At 43.9% G+C, this 22,122-nt stretch overlaps 1 protein-coding gene across 1 annotated transcript in view; it reads left to right on the top strand.

Annotated features, from left to right (window-relative positions):
* The window catches only part of EDN3 (endothelin 3), a 31,761-nt gene extending 10,091 nt beyond the window's left edge, over window positions 1–21,670 (top strand). The window contains exons 3-4 of the mRNA XM_065414911.1: window positions 20,976–21,152; window positions 21,598–21,670. Of these exons, the coding sequence (XP_065270983.1) occupies window positions 20,976–21,152; window positions 21,598–21,670 (250 nt within the window). The remainder of the gene's footprint in view (window positions 1–20,975; window positions 21,153–21,597) is intronic.
* The last annotated feature ends 452 nt before the right edge of the window (window positions 21,671–22,122 follow it).

The raw sequence follows: 22,122 nt of genomic DNA, 5'->3' as shown, positions 1-22,122 counted from the left end.
ATGGTCCCTTCAGACTTTAAAATATGAATTTAGGAATTGGCAAGATTGGATGGGTACAGTTAAAGGCAGAATTTAGCCTAATATTTCTGTGCTGGCTGCCCAGTTCTGAACTTCTGTACTTATCCAGATATATCCTCCAGGGCTGGAAGAATGCAAACATAATCCAGTGGTCTGCCCTTTTAGTGTTCAGGATGGGTTGGCAGAGGATGAGTCGAGCAGCATCTCACAAACATAGTGAAACATTCTTGTTGCTGAATAACGGACACATACTGATTCCAACAATATTAGTGATTCAGATAGTTCAGATTTTGACCGTGCTCGGCAGACAGCTCCAGCCTGTTTTCCTATTAAATTATGCGCTCCTGAGTTGGCAGGATGGAACCCACCTCTAGGGGTGAGAAAGGGTAGTTGGGTATTTGCTTTCCATGCACATTCAGGCTTTGGTCTCTTTGCTGAAACTGTCATCGGCTTATTGTGGAGTGAGACACTAGGTGTCAGACTGACAACAACAACTGATTCCACCTACAGTAGGCCACTAAGACTAGGTCTACACTGGGGGGGGGGGGGAAATCGATTTAAGATACGCAAATTCAGCTACGCGAATAGCATAGCTGAATTCGACGTATCTGAGCCGACTTACCCTGCTGTGAGGACGGCGGCAAATCAACCGCCGCGGCTCCCCCGTCGACGCCGCTTACTCCTACCTGCGCTGGTGGAGTATGCGCGTCGATTCGGGGATCGATTGTCGCGTCCCGACGAGACGCGATAATTTGATCCCCGAGAGATCGATTTCTACATGCCGATCCAGGCGGGTAGTGAAGACAAGCCCTAATACCCATCAGAGATTAATCACCTTCATTCACGACTGACTTAGGTCAGCTTCAAAATGCCAATCTAGAAATTGAATGGGTCCATATTCTGTTATCACTCTATATTTATCCATCCTGTTCCCTGTTAATCAAAATTTTGCTCCACAGAAAGAGGAAAGGACCTCTTGGGATACTGGCGTGAAAGAGAAGACTCCTGTGCAGTTTGTCTCAAACTGCTGCTGTAACAGGATGTCACACTGACTATCTAAATTATCATTTCCCACATGCCATCCTCTTGTTATATTCCACCCCACAGGTTGCTGGAGGTTGTTGGTGGTTGAAACTAAACCCCATACATACTGTAGTCTGTAAACCTTATGGATACGGAGTTATTATACATGTAAACTGCTATTAGCATTACAGTGTTTAAAGAGAATTATTTTTATTAGTTAAGCACACTGAGACGTAGTCGGACACTTTAGAAAACACAAAATGCAGCTATGAAACCTCAGTTCAGGAAATCACTTATGCATGTTTAATTTTAAGCACAGGAGTAGTTCCAGTGAAGCCAAGTAAATTTAAATATACACTTAGATTCTTTGCTGAATCAGGAGGATTGAAGTTACTAATCCAAAAACCTAACAATCTAAACACCAGTTTCAATCCTAGAGGGTATGACAGCAGAGTCATACATATGGTGTCTCTAGCCTTCGTTTGCCAGAGACTGGGAATGAGCAACAGGGGATAGACCACTTGATGATTACCTGTTCTGTTCACTCCCTCTGGGGCACCTGACATTGGCCACTGTCAGAAGACAGGATACTGGTCTAGATGGACCTTTGGTCTGACCCAGTAAAGCCATTCTTATGTAGATCCACAGCCACAAAAAAATGTGCACCAGTTCTTTTGGATTGTACATACACACATTCATTGTTCAAATGACTATACAGGCAAGGGATGGCTGCATGCTGATCCTAGAGGGGTGTACCCACTATCTTCCCCAAGCCAGCTTCAGTTCATGCATTTGAATTATTTTCATTTGCTTACATATTTTAGAGCAGATTATAGTTATTTAACTTAATTTAAGCAGCTTTAAGCATTTTGCTGGGTTCCTTATTCTTTTTGTGGGATGACCACTTTAACAACAGCCCTGTGATGTACGTTATGAATGGTAGAATATCAAGTTAACATCAATTATGACAGTGCTAATGCTCCTGAGAGAGACAGGCCTAACCATATCAGGTATTAAAGATGGACCTGAACTAAATCCTTGGTGTGCCCAACGCTTGAATTAGAAGTTTGGATACTGATTCAGAGTTACACTTTTAGTGCCCTGGGCCCCATTCCACATAATATTTGTTTACTGACAAACACATCTATTTTTTTTCTAACCGTGCTAGGTAATCTAATAGTATTACCATAGTTATCAATGTCATATTACTGAAGTTCAGTATTCCACGGACAGGTACAATTTGTTTCCATATTCTCACGTGATCTGACAGTCCATTCAAATCAATTTTTGTAGGATTCAACACCAGGCACCAGTGCTAAAACTCACAAGGGAATCAGCCTGTCTAAAATGGTAAAGTGATACAGAACCTCCCAGCATTCCCCATTCTCCCATAAACAGTGGCAAAGCACAGTTCTGGATCCCATCACCCAACTTCGCAGCCCTTTTGTATGGAAGACTCCCATCCATTTAGTAGGAATGCTGCACGTGGAACAACTGCAGAATCAGGCCCACTTAATTTTGTCTTAAATTAGAGGGTCTGGACTTCACACAGCTGTTGAGAATTCATCCCATAGCTTCCAATCCAGTATATTTCCATATAACATTGTTCACATAGAGTATCCTAATGCTTTACAGTGAGCTGTCAGATGCTTTAGTTGGTGTCTGGTAATGTTTTCAAAAGTGACTTAGGAGTCTCATTTCCCCTGACTTTAAATAAGTCTTAGGCTCCTAACTGCCTACATCACTTTTGAAAAGAGACATAGGCTCCTAAATCAGTTAGTCGCCTTTGAAAATGTTGCTGTCATCTTGCAGCATGAAATGGAACAAACTATTTTCAAACAGACAAAAGTATTTGTCTGTGGCAGAAGGGATACTTGGGAATTTTGGCTTGTCCTCCTCTGTGATTGGTGGAGTGTCCTTGTGTCATTTCCTGGGAGTGGAGGAAAGTTTCAGCACTCTATAATAGAAACAGATGAACAGAAAGGATAAATGTCGTCACCGGCTTTAAAAAAAAAAAAAGTTTTTACAATACAGCACTGTGGGTGTATATGGCACTTTACAGATAGCTAAGGCCTGGTGTCCCTAACGTAGGAAATGAGTAAGTCTTAAATTTTTAAAAAGCTTTTGGAAACAAAATAATGGGTCTGATTCTCATGTCTATACAGCCCCTTTAAACTGCTAGAATGGTGTAAAGGTGCCTTGGAGTAAACATGAGTTTAGCCTTATTATTATTTATTCTTCTTCTTATGTCTCTTTACTTCTTACTGAGTTTTGTTTTGGTATAAAGATGGCTATTAGTGTATGGAAGATTTGTCACTGCATTGCATTTACCTATATCAGGTTTGGGCAGACCCTATTCATATGCTCATTTGAGTCTATTAGAGAGACAAGGTGGGTGTAGTAGCTGAAGAAGAGCTCTGTGTAGCTCAAAAGCTTGGCTCTCTCACCAACAGAAGTTGGTCCATCAAAAGATACTACCCCACCCACCTTCTCTCTCTAATATCATGGGACTAACACAGCTACAACCACACTGCAAACAACATTTAAGTCTGTGGGAGTTTTGCCTGGGTATGCTCAGCAAGGATCATGTTACCCATCTGCATGTGTGTGTCCTAATGTAGACTGTATGACAGAAACAGAGAAAGATTAAAGGAGAATAAACCTCACAAGCTATTAAAAGTAAATAATGAAGAGATCATGGACTCTGTGGTCATACCCACTGGTAAAACTGCAAGCAAAACAGAAAGTAGATAAGCCTTTCTGGAATCCGCTAGTTCCTTTTGACTGAATGGAGACAGGGCCAGTGCTACCATTAAGGCAAACTAGGAGGTTGCCTAGGGCACCAAGATTTGGGGGCGCCAAAAAGCGGTGCCCCCAATTTTTTTTACAGCGTTCCTACACCCCCTCCCCGAGCGCGCGGTCGCCGCTCCACTTCTCCCGCCTCCCAGGCTTGCAGCGCTGATCAGCTGTTTGGCGGCGCAAGCCTGGGAGGGGAGGAGAATTAGAGCGGGGGTGGCGTGCTCGGGGAGAAGGCAGAGCAGAGGTGAGCTGGGGTGGGGAGCTGCCGCACGGCTCCCGGGGGGGGGGGAACTGCCGCGGGGGGGCGCCTCAGGGCGGGGGGGGGGGGCGGGGAGCTGCCGCAGGGCTGGGGGGGGGGAGGTGCAAGGTGGAAGTTTCGCCTAGGGCGCAAAACTTCCTTGCACCGGCCCTGAATGGAGACTGTCCTTTGTTTTTCTTTTTGTTATCTTCAGTTAGAAATTGTTGAGAACAACAAGCTAAAATATAAGTTTAACAGTTCTTTCTGTAAATTCCTAACCACAAAAATTGCAACATTTTGAATGCATGGATTCTGAACAAATGTTCCCATTCAAAACAGGCATGTTTCAAATTAAATCATTTTATAATTGAATTATATCATTGCTATCTTTTATGTTACACACATTGGCTAGATTTGTAGGGCCCAGTTTTTACCAGGTCATGTGAGCAATTGTGCATGATCAAGGGGTGCCTAATTTGCATATGCAATTATTGTAGTTGTATGCAAAATTGCACCTGATTTTACTGCAATAAATAGTGCTGTTAGTTGTGAGGTTCTCTCTTTTGAGGGACAAGGAATTTCTACCCCCTGCATTAATTAAACCAAGTGGGGCTGTTTTTGTTTGTTGATTTAAAAAAAGATCTGTACTTCTTCAAAATTAGTATTTACTATTACTCTTTTTTTCTCCTTCCCATTGCTGAAGGCTGTTTGAGCTGCATCTGTTTGCAACTTTGCAATAACATGATTATGAGACCCTGCGAGACAGGAATTAATTTCTCATGCCTTGATTTTGACATGTGTCGTTGTAGGGGGTGGGAGACACAAAAATTCGCTGATCCCTCTCATATCGGTGCATTGATGTTATAATATTATAGGAAAACAAATGGATCTGAGATATGTTTATATTTAGGACTTTTGTAATCCCTGCCCGAGAAACTAAGATTTCCAAAGTGGTTTTTGGTCTCTGCATTCAGGCTCAGCTTTATCCAGTTTACACTTTTAGCATCTTCAGTCACGGCATGAGAGCCTCTTCTTTAGCAAACTCTGTTTAGAGTAAATAATCTCACAGCGACACTTATTGCAAAGCTTCTAAAGCTTTATGGGTCCCTCTAAATTATAGGCATCACGTTCAATGATTTTCCTTGTAAAGCTGGACAACGTAACTGAATGGTTAGGCTGCTAGTGTGCAGATACCACTGCCGATAATACTCACCAATATTGTCTCATTGTTTCCTTACACTCCCCCATCTGTTTATATCCATCTGTTGACTCTTGTCTTATATTCAGACTGTAACCATAGTTGTTGGAACTAGGAGTGCTGGGGGTGCTGTCGCACCCCCTGACTTGAAGTGGTTTCCATTATATACAAGGTTTACAGTTTGGTTCAATGGCTCTCAGCACCCCCACTATAAAAATTGTTCCAGCGCCCCTGGCTGTAACAGGGACCATCTTTTTGTTCGGTGTTTGTACAGTCCCTTGTCTCTTTCTCACAGTTTCTGCATATAATTTTTCCTATCTCCCCTTTAAGCTTGAAGCAGCAGCCTCCCACATCCTGTGTCGCTGAGCTTACCCTGTCTGCTCCTTAAAGCCCTCTTCTTGCCTGAAGCTTTCCTATACTGATCCTCACCAAGTGTGGACACAGGGCCTTATGCTTTCAGACTGTGTATCCTCCCACCCCTTTGATCTAGTTAGACCAGTTCCCAGCCAATGGGAGCTGCAGAGCCGGCCCTCAGGGCGGGAGCAGCGCGCAGAGCCTCCCTGGCCGCCCATGCGTCTAGCGGCTGCAGGGACCTGGCAACTGCTTCCGGGAGCCATACGGAGCTAGGGCAGGCAGGGATCCTGCCTTAGCCCCGGGCCCCTGCTGCGCCGCCGACCAGACTTTTAATGGCCCAGTCGGCAGTGCTGACCGGAGCCGCCAGGGTCCCTTTTCGACTGGGCGTTCCGGTCAAAAACTGGATGACTGGCAACCCTAGCCGCATATGGCCTGTGGGCTGCGGGTTGAGAACCACTGAGCTCGACTGTAATCTCAGGGTCTTTGCGTTTTGCTGTAAAGCACTGAATACCCTTCTAGTGCGCTCGACATTAATATCACAATCGATAACCACTCTGAAAGATCTGGGATTGACTTGGCCTGGGAGGCTAAACTCCCTTCCAGACTTAGGGCTGACCCTTCAGGGGAAGGGGAGGGGACTGAGGAACTCTGATAGGGCAGTGTATGGAAGCTTCACTAGCGCTGTACAGGCTGTTTTAATTCTGAGAATAAACAGAGGATTTCAGTCTCCAGGGCTGTCAAGCTAGCACCTTTCACAAGCATTAAATTAACGCCTCACACTTATTCCGCCCTCCCCCCCAGCTTTTTGTAAACAGTCAGTTTTGAATTACACATGTGGTGGAGTGGAGTGAAGATCTGGCTGGGAGAACTTGTTTTAATTCATTTCACATACACACCAACGTGGCGGGTTCAAAATTTGGCTGCAGAACGCTTTGATTCCTGTTTTGGGTCAGCTACTCTTTGGCTGCCTATTTCCTCCCAATCCCCTTCATTCCCCAGCTGCTCCTTCCTTTCAGGAGCTCATCCACTCCTCTTTACACTGGGCCCAGCCTACCTACTGCTTCTACTCCCCAGCAAGTTCTGCTCTCGTCAGTCATAGGGAAAGAGTAACAGTGGGAGCTGGAGCGACAATAGCTGAAAGGCACCCGCCACTCGCCCTTTGCTATGCTCGACAGCTCCACAGCTTGCTGTGCCATGAGGCTGAAGACAGGTTGGTCGGGAGCAGTGGGAGATCCTGAGGGATGAGGAAAATGCTGGTTTCAAAGAGGCAGGTTTCTCCGCTTGTGAAGCTGTGGGAATGTTATTTCATTAGATAATGGCCTGTGTGTGTGCGCGCGTGAGAGAGAAAGAGTTTGGGGTATATTTTTGAAACAGAAGGTTGCAGCCTTTAGGAAAAAATACACTTGTATTCTGCAGGAATAAATCATCCTAAACACTGCCATAGTGCAATTACTGTGCAATCCCATAGCAGGTTTTTGTTAGGAGGATTCCATTCCCTATGACACACATGATAGTTGATATCTGTGGCATATTGGCCTTGGATAGTTCTACCCCCAATCACAGTGAACACACACACCCCTGAAGTCAGTCACCTGGCCCATCACCAGATTCCCAGAGATTGAAAAATGAGGAGGGTGGGGATGGAAGGAAGTATTTATTTTCCCCTTGAGTGTTTGCCCTTTTGAATGCTAATTCTGATACCTATGTTCCCATCCTCCTGTTATACTTGTATGTTGCATTCCTGTTTCGCAATCTTGCTCTGTCTTGTCTGTTTGGATCTTACACTCTTCAAGGCAGGGACTGTCTTACTAAGTGTTTATACTGGGTTTAGTGCAATGCGTGACTCCTACTCTTGATTACCATTAGGTGCTATTATACACTATTAGCACTCCTACTCTTGATTACCATTAGGTGCTATTATACACTATTAGCATACCCATGAGATCTCAGTGGAGTCAATTAGGCTTCATGGGTGCAAACGAAAGCCCAGAGTGGGTAAATATTTTCTTGATGCAGAGGTAAATTAATTAGTGTGGTTTGGGATGCCTACCTACTCGGATTTCTTGTTGCCTTCTAAGGGTATAACATAGAATTCCCGAGTCTGCTATGTTTTTAGATGCTAGCCTAAGTGAAACGTACTTTAGCATTCCTTTGGGAAGCCCCAGTGAGAGCTGATTTAGGAAACACTGAATGCATTTTTGCAGCAATGGTTTTTTTAAAACACCTTGATAGAATAGTCCACCCCTGTAGGGGGTTGGGTGTGGGAGGGGGTAAAGGGGTCAGGCTCTGGGAGGGAGTTTGGGTGTGGGAGGGGGTGCAGGCTCTAGGCTGGCGCAGGGGATTGGGTTGCAGGAGAAGGTCAGGGGGTTGGCGCTTACTTCAGGCAGCTCCCGAAAGCGACTGACATCCCTCTGGCAGCGGCTCTTGGGGGGGGGGGGGGGCAGGGGGTTTCTGTGCGCCAGTGGGAGCTGCGGAGTTGGTGCTCGGGGTGGGGGGCAGTGCATGGAGACTCCCCCCCCCCCCCCCGGGGCTGCAGGGATAGTGCTAGCCGCTTCCGGGAGCAGCGCGGAGCCAAGGTAGGTAAGGGAGCCTGCCTTAGCTCCACTGCCACACCGGACTGTTAGCGCCCAAAGTCTCCCGGTTTGGCTGAACTAGCCTCTGGGAGATCGAGCCTGATTCCAGGACTCCTGGCGAAAGCGGGAAGGTTGGCAACCCTATGTATTTCTGGGGGGCAGTGGGGAAAGCTCTGTGTTTGAGAACATTCTTGGAATGCTAGTGGGAGGGGGTTGCTGATGGAGAAATTACTCCATTTGTGTACTGAGTAACTTCCTTTTATTAAAAAAAGCAAATAATTTGACTTTGCCACTCATTTATGGGCTAGCTGAGACAGAGGTTTATTTTAGGGCTTGTCTACACTACAAAGTTAAGTTGATATAAGGCAGCTTACGTTGACCGAACTCTGGAGGTGTACATGCTGCAGTGCTCCTCCCACTCCTTTAACTCTCCTGCTATGCCGACCTAATAAAACCACCTTGATGAGAGGCATAGTGCTTAGGGCAACGTATTTAGAGCAATGCAGTGTCAGTGTAGACACTACGGTGCTTATGTCGTCCTAAAGGGCCTCCAAGCGGTGTCCCACAATGCCTGCCATGACCACTCTTGTCACTCTTTTGAGCTCCGCTGCCCTGCAGCCAGATACACAGGTATATGCCTCTCATCTTTTAAAGCCCCAGGAAGTTTTGAAATTGTTCTTCCTGTTTGATCTGCATGGAGAGCTCATATAGTTACTGCCCAGCTGAGCAGGCCAGCTCCACACAGCAAATGCGCTCCTGCCCTAGAGTACAGAGAAGGTGCTGGATCTCCTGGGTACAGCATAGCTCCGTTCCAGCCACAGGGACTTATTTGGGGCATGGAGGAGAAGGGCTAGCAGAAGGCAAGGGAAGTAAATAGTTGCTCTGGTAGGAAGCGGCAGACATGCTGTTTCTACAAGGAGGGGCCCGGGTTAGAGTGGTGGTATATGGGTGTGGGGCTGGTTGGGAGGGCAGTCAGGGTAAGGGCTGTGGGAGTATGTGGGGGCTGGGTCAGGGTGCTTGTATATAGGTGGGGGGCTGAGGGGAGCAGTCGAGCGGGCGGGTCAGGGTGCTTACCCTTAGGCTGTGGGGAAAGAGGGCATGATTTTAAGGAAGAATGAAAAGAAACAGAATCAAAACTTTCCCCGGACAAGTAAAAACAGACACCACTGGCATTCACTTTTTCATGTAGATGTAAACTGCAGGGGGTTAAATTACTGATGGAGGATGGGAAATTGGTACAATTTTTGTACACCTACTGTAGATTACTCATTAAAGGAAAGAGGTTTATGTCTCTTGAGCCAGGTTTTTGTGTTAAAACAAAACCCAGTTTTCAAGATATCTTTACCAGTGGCGTAGCCAGGTGGAGCGAACGGGGGGGGGGGCGGACATAAAAAAAGGCGCCACCCGCTGCGGCGCTTGTACTCACCAAGCGGCGCTCTGGGTCTTTGGCGGCGGGTCCTTCACTCGCTCTGGGTCTTTGGCGGCACTGAAGGACCCGCCGCCGAAATGCCAAAGAAGACCCGGAGCGAGTGAAGGACCTGCCGCCGAAGTGACGCCGAAGACCCGGAGCGCCGCCCGGTGAGTACAAGCGCCGCAGCGGGTGGTGCCTTTTTTTATGTCCGCCCCCCCTGTTCAGAGTAAAAATTGAAAAGGAACCAAAAAATTAAGAAGGCGCCACTTGTGCTCAGTGGGGGAGTGGCCACTCCTCCTGCTCCCCCCCAGCTATGCTACTGATATTTACTTTAGTAAACATGGACAGAAACAGTATTTGCATTACATTGCACATGCTCAGAATTGGAATGAACTTTTGTTATCTGGACAATATGACTTGGGTGATCACAGATGTACTCTCATCTCTGTCAAAGGAAGGAGGGAGGTGTCTCAAAATCAGTTTCAGAAAAAAACTGGGCCAGTGCCTCCAATTTCAAAAATCTGTCTTTCCATTGTACCTGTAGTTATTTTTGCTCTGATATGCTCAATTCTGTATTGGAGTGGTAGTATTGAAATGTATTTACAACAGAATTCATAAGAGCTAGTAACTGCAAAAAACCACAAACAAAGGAGATCAAATCCTTTCCTCTTTGCATAGGTGCACAAGTCCTGATATAAAGAGAAATCACCGTAGGGAGACACAGGGAGAGAATCTCAAGGGAGTTCTCTTTACACCTCATTCTGCAGTGTGCTGCATGTGAGTTACAACACTCTACAACGAATCATTAGATAATAATCTCTATCTGAAACAAATTCAGATGTTTGAGGTTTGTTTTAACTCTGGGTGAAATCTCCAGTCATATAAAGCATAATGAGAAAAGAAACATTCCAGGACCTCCCTACACTCCCCCACCCCCATTCCAACTCAAAATATTAAACAACATAGAGCCAAGAACACAATCCCTGCCGGACTCCACTAGAAACACAACCTTGCAGAACGCTATGTATATTACATCAAAACTATTGGTTCATAAAGGTAATAATCTCATCAAAAATATCAAATTAATTTGACAAAAACCTATTTTCTAAAACCCTATCTTAGTCGGCATTAATTTTATTTTCCTCCTTTAATTTTTTTTTTTTTTTTAATTAAAGGAGTCCTGTATCAACTAGTTTATGATGTTGCCTGGAATTGATGGCAGGCTTACAGGTACCCAGGTCATCCCATTTATCCTTTTTAAATTTTGGTACAACATTAGCTTACTCTCAGTCCTCTGAAACTTCCCCAGTGTTCCAGGACTTATTGAAAATCAACATCAATGGTTCAGAGAGCTCCTCAGCTCTTTTAAAACTCTTGGATGCAGGTTATACAGACCTGCTGATTTAAAAATGTTTAACTTTAGTAGCTGCTATTTAACATCATCCCTAGTTACTGTTGGAATTCCAAATACAGAATAGAAATATTTATTGATCACTTCTCCCTTTTCTGCATTATTATTGACAGTTCTACCACGTCCATCTAGTAATGGACCAATACCATTGTTAGGATTCCTTTTGTTCTCAATATACTTAAATTCCTTTTTACTGTCTTTAAAGAGTTCTCATTGTGTCCTTTTGCTTCCCTTATCAATTTTCTATACTTCCTAGCTTCTAATTTATATTCATTGATATCAGTTTCTCCTTGTCTCCCTTTCTATTTATTTATATTTATTTTGTATAGCTGCTTTCACTTACCTTCTAAGCCAGGGTGGTGGCCATTGTACTTATATAGTCCACTCCCAGCACATTGTCTAACCAGGGTAACTATGAACTCTTATCAATTAAAAATGAATGGAACATTTCTGTCAGGTTGCAAAACATGTCACTGGTAGTTAGGAATCTGCTTTCTAGCTGGGAAGGGAAAGATTCCCCCACGCTCTCCTGAAAACAATGTTTACAACATTTCAACCAAAAGGCTTTCATTACGCTAAAGGAATTGAAGTTCATGCTGTACAGAACAATAACTGGTTGTCACCTCTGACCTCACCACCCAGCAATACAATGTTCCATTTTGGTCTCAAAATTAAATAAGTGTAAACATCTCCCAAACCAAAACCAGAACTAAGGTTCCCCCCAGCCTTTCCCTCTTGCCTGGATTTTGGTATAAAACAACCTTTCAGATAGTTTACTCAGCACTTTTTTGCCAAAAAAAAAAAAAAAAAAAGCCAATTAGTTGAAATGAAAACTGTTCAAAACAGGGTCGGGTTTGATGAATTTTCCAACTTTAAAAAAAAAAAAAACCTCAAGGAAAATTTTTTGAAATTAACAAACAAAATGGACACTTTCAAAACAAAAAAACCCCAAGTTTTTGCTTCAAAATGACTTTTCATTTCGAAAAAAAGTTTTCAAGGGTCAAATTGAAACTAAATATTTAGAAATTATTGAAACATTTTGATTAACCCATAATCAAAAATTTTCAGTTTTTTGGTTTGCAAATATTTCTGAGATTTCAACTTTTTGTTCTAATACAAGACTGGAAAACATTTCAAACTTTCAAATATTCACGGGACCTTTTCCTACCCAGCGCTAGTATGAAGTTGAGCTCTCAAAAACAGAGGGAATCAAAAATAATTTGTCATTTTTAGAAAGCTTGGCCTAATATATTAGCCGATATATCCTTTGCCAGGGGAGCTATGTTCTCATAGCACAGGGAATAACTTGGATGTGTCTTTCCCATTTTCCAAAGACTATATGGAGCATTTATACATAATCCTGTCAAATGTGGCACAAATCCTGACACTTCTTCCCCATTTCTCAGCAAAACATAATAGCAGACACAGCATATGAGGAGGCTATGTTATCTCAGGAATGAGAGAAGGCAAAAACAACACAGAAATTAAAATAGTTCCTACCTAGAATAGAGGAAGGATCAGCAGTTAGTCATTTGAAGTGGCCATTTTAGGGCTGCCTAGATATAAAGGGCTAGAGAAGAGCATGCTGGGAAAGGCCATTTTAAAAGGGTGAATCCAAACAGGAAACTCTAGTGATAAGCAGGCTGCTTAAGGGGTAGCAGCTCCAGCTAATGGGCCTGGAAGGAGTTAAATTCCCAGATCTCAAGACCCAGGAGATGGATGTGAGACACCCTGAAACAGTGTTAAACAAAGCCATCTGTCTCAGGTTTCTGGGGCATTTGTACTGACTTTTTATTTTTGTTGTCTTGTCTCTGCCAATATATATATATCCTGATTCCTTTTTATCATCCTGTGCAGCCTATGATTGAAATGTCCTGCCATATCCTCATACAGTGTCAGAGAAAGATCTCTATTAGGACTTTGTTGCTTTTACATATACTGTATTGCATTTGTTAGCTACTCCAACATTGTCCATCACTAAAGGTAAGCTACTCTTGTCAGAGTAAGTGACCATAGCACATTTTGTAGTGCAGTAGCCTCAATATTTACATTGTATTTTACTGTGCTAATGCAATTATCAAAAATGGGATTCCCAGTGCATCCTCTGAATGAGCAAGATTCCAGCCATGGGAACTTTTCCTCTGAGCTGTCTATAGAGGCCCCAGGTTTAATTATTTCCATCAAAGGATCAGCAAAGAAATGTGCTGCCCATTGTGATGGATGTGATCATTCAGTTTGCCTGAGGCATAAATGGCACCAAAAGTGTTTCGCTTGCACCAAGGAATGAGTAAAGCAGGAAAAAAAAAAGGTCAGAGTGCTTATGTTTCTAGGGAAAAAATGCACCTCTCCCACTCTAGGGCATTCTCAGATACAGGGGAATTCCACCTAATACACTTAGTAAACTGAGCTGTATGTCAAACCTCTCATTCTCTGGACAGCATTAATATGCCAGTTATGCTGAATTCGGATCTCGGCTACCTAGAGGTCAGTGTAATTACTCTGGATTTACCTAAGTGTAACTGGAATCTGGCTTATTGCATTAATTGTGGTTTGGACTCACTGGGATCCAGAAACAAAGGTGTATAAACTCTTTTGCTTCCAAGGGAAGAAAACATTTATTTTGTGACACTCGAGAGTGCTGGTGTGTGTGTGTCAGTTGTGAACAATATAGGCCAAATCCTAGTCATTGTGCCCAGCCCAAATAAATGGGCATGGACTGGGAAACTGTAGGCTGGGCAGGTAGGCTGCAAATTGGGTAGTGGGGCGGCTCTGAATCCTCTGTGGTTGCTGTGCTGTCTCTCTTTGGGAGTCAGGTGGGAGGATCATGGTAAGATTGTACAGCTGTCCTGTCGCAGATCCACTAGTCCCTAGTACCTCCCTTTGCCCCGGGCATGTGGAGCTCCACAAGAATACAGCTCCAAGACACAGGCTTCATTCAAGGCCTTCCATGCCTATGGGCGTTGAAGGGTGATTTGCCCGGCTGTGAACTGCTTGTCTCTTTCACCGTTTACCTTGTTGCTGACAATGCTTTGCCAAACATCCAGAGCCAATAGCTCTTTGGCCAAACTCTGCTTTGTTACAGCCATGCTGACGTGAATGGGGTTAGATGGTCAATGGGTGTCACTGCAATGCTTGGCCTGTTACCTAAATTAGTTACAAGTGTTTGGATCAGTTTGAATATAAGAGCAAATTGGGTTCTGGAGTTTTTATAGGAATCAAAAAAATCCACCAGGATCTATTTGCTAGTTTCTGCCCCATCATCCTACACCTATAAGGCCCTTTGTTTCATTGAAAGGTGTTTGAGAATTATTCTTGCTTCCTTCCCATTCTGCATTCTCCTTGACACTGCAGGGATCTGATAGGTTTCAAGATTACTGTCACGTAGTGTGGGGAAGTCAGGACCCTGCACCCCCCACTTCCTGCAATTCACCGTGACTCTCAGCCAGCCAGTAAAACAGAAGGTTTATTAGATGACAGGAACACAGTCAAAACAGGGCTTGTAGGTACAGAAAACAGGACCCCTCAGTCAGGTCCATCTTGGGGGGTAGGGAGCCCATACCCCAGTGCTGAGCCTCCCTCCCTTTCCCCAGCCAGCTCCAAACTGAACCCCCCCCTCCAGCAGTCTTCCCCCGGCTCCTCCTCTAGCCTTTGTCCAGTTTCCTGGGCAGAAGGTATCATCTGGCCCCCACCCCCTCCTGGGCTCAGGTTACGTGCTCAAGTATCATCCCCCAAGTGAAGTCACACCCTGGTATCCCAACACCAGCTAGTATTAATGCAGACAGTAAAGTAGTAAAACTCCCACGCAACATTACCAGGTTAATACTCCCTACTCCATCACAATTATACTCAGAGTTTTGAAGACCCCCCTTTTGTAGTTTGTCTGTCCTGGACTTTTGCCAGAAAATATTGCCTAATACTGAAGGGTTCCTCCCTTCCCTTCTCTCCCCCCCCCCCGCCCCCTTATTTATTTTTGGCTAAAACTCAGAACTGCTCTCAGGCATCTGTTGTATTTAAGTGGCTGGGAAAGTGGTAGCTGCTTCTGAATTAATGATAGCATGACAGGCATAGTCATGTTATAAAAAGGAAAAGTAAACTTGTTGGATTCTGGCTGTCTGGATACAGAACATTCACTATAATATAACCGGCCAGGAGCTTTGAAAGTAGCCAGATCATTCATTCACTAACTAGTCCTGCAAATGCTGTATGCCATGTTCTGTTAATGAGCATCATCCTGCAGTCTTTGCTTGGGCAAAATTATCATTGTCATCAGTTCAAAATTGCTGTTTCATTGTTCCTAAGCATACATGATGTTCTTCAAACATGCACCATTGTGGCATATGTTGTTATTAATTTCAGGAGGGGAGGGGAAAGTGTTTTTAGAGCCTGACTTTTACACGATGACCTCCTCTTGTTATGCCTGTGATTTGTGGACACACAAGTACAGAGACCACTTAGGCATCTAAGGACCTGAATTGCAGGTGCAGTTTTTGACTGGCAGAGTCCCAGGGCTGCCAGCATAGGACAATCCATCGAAACATTTCCCATCCACTCCAGTTAGCACATCAGCTTGCTTGTTCCTGCCTGGAAGAGATGTAAAAGATTTACATCAAAAGTGGTACTTACAGCCCCTGATCCAGCAACGTACTTACGCACATGAGTAGTCCCACTGCAGTCTGTGCACGTGCTTAAAGTTATGTATATGCTTAAGTGCTTTGCTGGATTGGGGCCATAATGTGGAAAATTCTGTCTTTCCATTCTAAGGCCTGGTCCACACTACCCCCCCACTTCGGACTAAGGTACGCAAATTCAGCTACGTTAATAACGTAGCTGAATTCGAAGTACCTTAGTCCGAACTTACCGCGGGTCCAGACGCTGCAGGCAGGCTCCCCCGTCGATGCCGCGTACTCCTCTGGCCGGGCTGGAGTACCGGCGTCGACGGCGAGCACTTCCGGGATCGATTTATCGCGTCTAAACCAGACGCGATAAATCGATCGCAGAAGATCGATCGCTTACATCCGGACCAGGAAGTAAGTATAGACGTACCCTAAGGCATTGAATGCAATGAAACGTATGCAAAGAGGGTTACAATGCCAGAAACCTCGGCATCCCTCGTGAACTGCTGGGGCTGCTTTTGTGCTGCCTTGGACAGATCTTCAGCATGGGGTAGTGAGTGGTGACTATGCAGATCCACCTGCCATTCCCCTCCTTAGAGGTGGCGAATGTAGTGATTATACAGGTTACGGTAGCTGCCACAGAATGGCTCTGTTACCACTCCACAACCTGGTAGGAGGATTCCAGCTCTCACACACCAGTCCAGTTACTCAGGCTCTGTGCTTGGAAGAGAAACCATCCCTAAATATGGAAGCAGTATTTATTAGCCCAGGTTTGAAAATCCGAGCATCAATGCCTTTGAAACTACAACCCTTTTCCCACTTTGTCAATTACAGATAGGAGAAACCTAGCTTGTGCAGTAGGTCTCCATTTGCAGAATACACTGCAGTTACTAGAAGACTGATTCTCTCTCAGTGAAGCACTGTATCTATCACCAGTGTCCCAGTGCTGTATAATGTCCTCTCCTTGATAAAATTCAATACAGCCCTAGCTTGTGTTTGACACTGGGCATAACTTGTACCAGTTCAGTTTCCCTCATCTTCACTTCTAAGAAACAAGCTGCCCTGCCTGTGCTAACGGTCAGATGTTTTGATTGAAAAAATACAATGAAATATGAACAGAGACATACTGTCATTAACTATATATCTATGCAGTATCTAACACAATGGGCCAGGTTGCCGCTAGGCACAGCTGCAATATAAATATTAAAGTGTTGACAGACTTAATTACCACACTGTGTCTTAAGTGTATTTCCACTTCCCTTCTTTTGAACCAAAGGATTACATCTCTACAAAAGCCTGCTGCACAGACACCTGCAATTGATTACTCTATTGTAACAATCTAAGATTAAGCATGCCGCTAGGCAAATGCTTCTGTTATCTACTCAGCTAGATCTCTCATGGCTTTTCTGCACAGGGTAATAGCCCACAGTAGCTATTCCACCACAGCTCCCCTTGTGGACACTCTTATACTGCACTAAGAGTCCTTTTGCGCACTTTAGTTTAATCTACTTTGGAAGAGGAGCGCACTTAAAATTCACACTCTAGCTTATTTTGAAGAGCTTCCTCATGTAGACAAGCCCTCAACCATGCCATTCTTCTCACTTCTGAAGGAGGGAGACAGAGGTATGTGCTAACTTGAAACACTAACACTGTCACATATTGGAATTATACATATGCACAGGCTAAAATTTTCTTCAAGTACTTGCAGCCAAATTGTGCTCTGAGTTATGTGAGTGAATATGATTGCAGTGGGGTTCTGCCAGATTTATAGTGATGTAACAGAAGGACAGAATTTGGCCCTGAGTTTGTAGTGCTTTCTTTTTTTCTTGGCCAACTTATCTTTCTTAAATTGTCTTATTTCCTCTCCTTTGTAATAAACTCAAATTATCTGGAAATCCTTGGCTGTTTATGGCTGCAAAGGTGATTAAGCTACAGGCTTTGTTAGACTCAGTAGATCTAATCCATCTAAGTAGATGCAACTAAAAGTTTTGGCCCAGATACCAAATGAGTGCACAGCTCCCATTGACTTTATCCCTGCTGCCTGTGGAACGTGATCCCTTTGAAGTTTATGAACTAAACTCATCATAAAATAGCTATAGTTAGACAATACACACAAATCAATGGGGTTTGGGCCTGTCTATGGAGCACAGGATCGTGCCCAAACAAATTGCTGAGCTGGGTAGAAATCAAGGCCTGAACTCTGAGGCGTCTTGCAAAATGCTCTGCACCAGGCTAATGCAGCACCCCTCAGTAACATCAGATGTGATACCAGACCACAGGTTTAGATTACAGAATGGGTGCATGAACCCAGAATAAAGAGAAAATGGCGGGAGAAGAATAGAGGTAGTGAGGAGGAGACTATTTGGTTAACAGAGAGGCACTGAATACAGCACACAAGCCTGACTTTTTCCAAAATGTCAATAGCCTGAGGTAACAGGGCATGGGAGAACATGCACAAGTCCCAGGCTATGGGGTCCTTTGAAACTTGGAGTGGTAGATACAAGCGCATGATTAGGTACAAGCATGTGACCTACAGGAAGCCAAAAATAAAGTTTCTTGCCTCTTAACCAAGGGCAGCAGATAGGAACCCCAGAGGAAAACCCTAATGTGGGGTCTCAGTATAGTATTCAGGAAGGGATATATTTTCCCTTCCCAGCTGGTTGAAGTGGGAAAGGCCTTGGGTTGGTATTACCCAATATTCTGAGTACCTCTGTTCTGCTTTTGGGTTTGGGTTTTAGAAATAAAGGAAGATCTGAAGCCAGGGATGTGAAGAGACCTTTAGTTGGGATGTAATTTTTCTGTCCTCAGCTGGCCAAGTCTGCACATTGGTTTACATACAAACTTTCATTTATGTGCGTTTTAGCATTTATAGCAATTACACTTTCTCAAACTATGACTGACTTTGGCCCTGGTTATGGGGCATTTATTGGTCCTTACGGATGAAGTGCTCTTGAATACATTCTCAAAGCTGTGAATACTTTTTCCAAGACGTGAAGCATAAGACACCAGTTTCCCCTTTACAGAGGGTAGGAAATAACTGCTAACTTTTGGAAAATGTTGACTTTTTCATGGCAACCAGTTTGGCCAGTGTGAGGAAAACTTTACTGTACATTTCTATTGGAATTTTTCTGTATCTATTCAGCATGTGATGGAATGCTATCTGCAAGAACACTTTTAAAAAACATTTCCCTCTAACATCTGTATGCCATAAAATAGAGTTTTCAGTTTCAAATCACAGCAAAATCCATTCCATGCTTTCTGCATTATCATCTAGCACTAGAAATGTACAACGCCCTCTGTACAAATGGGCTTATCCCTTACCTCCAAGATCTTACAGTTTTGAGAGTAGGTGCTAATCAGCATGAGTAAAGAGTTCCACAGTCTAGCCCTAAATAAGATGAAACGTTAAGACTAACTTTCACATGCCAGGACAGCCTCAGTTTTAAGGCCTGGGCAGGATGCAAGTAGTGCACATCTGCAACAGAACTAGCCGGTCCATGTGGAAGGGGCAGAGTAGAGTCCAAGGGCTCTAATACCGTCCCTTCCCCAAGAACAGGTGAATGTCCCACTGCAATGTTTATGCCCAATGGGTTTCCAAGACAACAGGTCCCTGGGGTGGGAGTGGAGCTAGGTACAGCTGCTCTGTTGAGCACTGTCCCTTGGGAAACCCGATTGCCTGAGGAGATTCCCACAGGAACTTAATGCTATTAGTTTAAGCATCAACTTCTGCTCTGCTGTTCCTAAGGCCCTTTAGAGGAGGTAGGAAAGGAGCCAATCACAGCACAGCTCCTACGAACTCCTACCGGAAAGAGAGGGGATGTCTCTTTCCTTCCAAGCCATTTCCCTCCTCGGATGCGATTTCATGTGGGCTGGGGAAGTTTTTACTCATTGCCTGGTAAGTGCACTGCAGCTCCAGCAGACAAAGCTGTGACGACAGCACACCAGCAGATGATGTGTTAAAAGTGGGTAACTCTGAATGAATAAATAACTTGCATTACTTTAGTGGATAGCAATCAAAATCTTCAGAGCTTTGTGTTCTTGCGGACAGCAGGAAGATATTGTCCTGCACTCTCCAGCCCTCCGCCCCTCCAAGTGTGTACTGATGGAAAACTTGTGCAGATCTCTTATTGCCAGCCTAATGGTATTTAAGGAGGACAAATTAAATGGAGCAGTCCAACCATGCAATATTGGTCTGTCTTACATAGTTAATTACTCGCAGGCAGCCAGGCTTTGTTCTGCATCCCTCTGTCAAAATTATTTTGTTCTTCTCTCATCCTGTTTCCTTTAGAAATAAGGACAGTTCCCCCCCCCCCCCCCAATTTCAAGTTTGTGGGTTGGCTGGCCTGGCCTGACCCTTGCATAAATTAGAGCTGCCTCATGGGCTTTTAAAAATCCCATGTTTGGTAGCCACGTGGTGGTAATACAGTCCCGCTGGTAATTCTCACGATAATTTGATTGATCACACCAGCTGCCAGTAGGCACGTGCATTTGGATATTAGCAGAATGGGCACCCACTCAGAAAAACAATGCAAAAAGCAATCGGCAATGCTAGTGCACATCCGTCATTCATAATGAAGTAGGCAGATTGCTGGTGATTAAGGAGGACTTCTTCCTGATGTGATGCAGTGAATATAGTCTCTAGTAGATGAGCAGTAGTGGAGCCATTTCACAGTCACTATGCTACAGCATCGGGGCCATGGTCGCCTCCACAATTGTTAACCTCCACACCAGGGGGATTGTCCAGTTGATTCCCATATTTAGGGGTTCCGGGCTATGTCCTGAAGCCCGACACAGTGAACTGAACATACAGGTAACACTCCATGAAAATCATGTAGTAAGTGGCAGTTGTGTCTGGGGGCCAGCTCCTCAGATGGTGCAAATCATCAAGAGTTGGCCCTGAATGTGTAATTTCACTAGAATTGAGACTGGCCCATACATAAGAATAAGAACTAGTGAGAATTGAAATGAGCAACAACCTGGGATTGTATTTCTATTCAGATTTCAGGTACTTGGTATATTGTGATTAACAAATAGGGTTGCAGAAAGCAGATTCGTTGTTTTCCATGCTGATATTTGCTGCTGTCTATTAGGAGTGCATTTTCACATACAACATTTTATCTGTCTTTCTCTGAATGTGCAGTTTCAACTTGGAGGAGTTGCAATCTGGTTAGGGAAGGACTTTCTGTGTGAATGTTGTGGCAAGAATGAATTGTTCAGGAGCCCAGAGCAATAGACCATGTTATTACATGGAAACAAATAAATGAACGGAAACAGATACTGAACTGTATCCAAAGTAGCTCCTAAAATTGTATAGTGTCTCTGTGTTTCTCATTACAGGAGGACTGTACCATATGGGCTGTCTAACTACCGAGGCAGTTTCAGAGGCAAAAGGTCTACAGGAGAGCTTTGCAAGAGCACAGAGTCTTTAGATTGGTCTTTATCACGGTGCTCTTGTTTGGACATACATGACAAACAGTGCATGTTGTTTTGCACAAGAACACAGGAGAGCAGATGGTGAGGGTCTTTGATTTCCTGTTTTAAAAATAGTAAGGTAAATTTTGAACATCTCTGAACATATATACAATTAGCTATTTCATTCAAATGAATTAATCAAGCTGCACACAACAAATGAAATTGATCAACAAATTTGTTGATTCTAAATGAAATTCTCACAGCTAGTAGTTTAATACTGCTTTCTGGAGTTTTGTTTTAAATGACGTGGCACCCATGAAGTAGCAGAGCTCCTGTCCAGTTGGGAGAATACATAGGATAATTCAGAGCATATTTAATCCTACATTCTTTTCAGACAAAAGGAAAAAAATCCAGGGCGTATGCCTGTTTTCTTCTTTCCCAAGAAAAGTACATCAGTTGATATCTTAAAAAATAGCTCTCTATTGGTGACTGACAAAATGGAAGTGGTGACACTAAAATAATCCTAAACTCATTATCTTTTCCACAGTAATCAGGGGTCACTGAAAAAGACAGCAGAGAAAGAGCAACGTAGAGAAAATGAACATGCCCTCATTCATTAGCACAGAGGGTCCAGGCAGTTTCTGAAACGAGAGGTATAGTATATACGTGCACGTTCTACTTTATGTGGATAGAAACATTAATTTGGGTTCCTGTGCATACAAAGATCTAAATCTTGCTTTTAGTTCAAATCAGTGAAGTATCATGAGCCTAAATGAGAGCAGAATTTGGCCAAGAGGTTTGTTTTGTAACTTTATTACACTGCAGAAATATTTAAGGCACTCTCACAGGAATTGCCTCAGTTAATGCAGATGAATCAGCCAGAACTTCTAAGGATTTAATCTTTCAGGCTTTAAGACAGATTTATTGGCACTGGTCATATGTTTGGTGTTTTTAGTGGTTGTTTACTTATGTTTGATTTTGTTCAATTTGCCTTGGAGCAACTTTGGACACATCTGTTCATGTATTGTTTCAGTAAAACTTAAGTTGCCAAGACACAGAAAGTGGAACAAGT

This window comes from Emys orbicularis, chromosome 12, assembly GCF_028017835.1.
Source record: "Emys orbicularis isolate rEmyOrb1 chromosome 12, rEmyOrb1.hap1, whole genome shotgun sequence".
Taxonomy (NCBI): Eukaryota; Metazoa; Chordata; order Testudines; family Emydidae; genus Emys; species Emys orbicularis.
The sequence above is the reverse complement of the archived record's forward strand: the minus strand, read 5'-3'. Positions and strand labels throughout refer to the sequence as shown.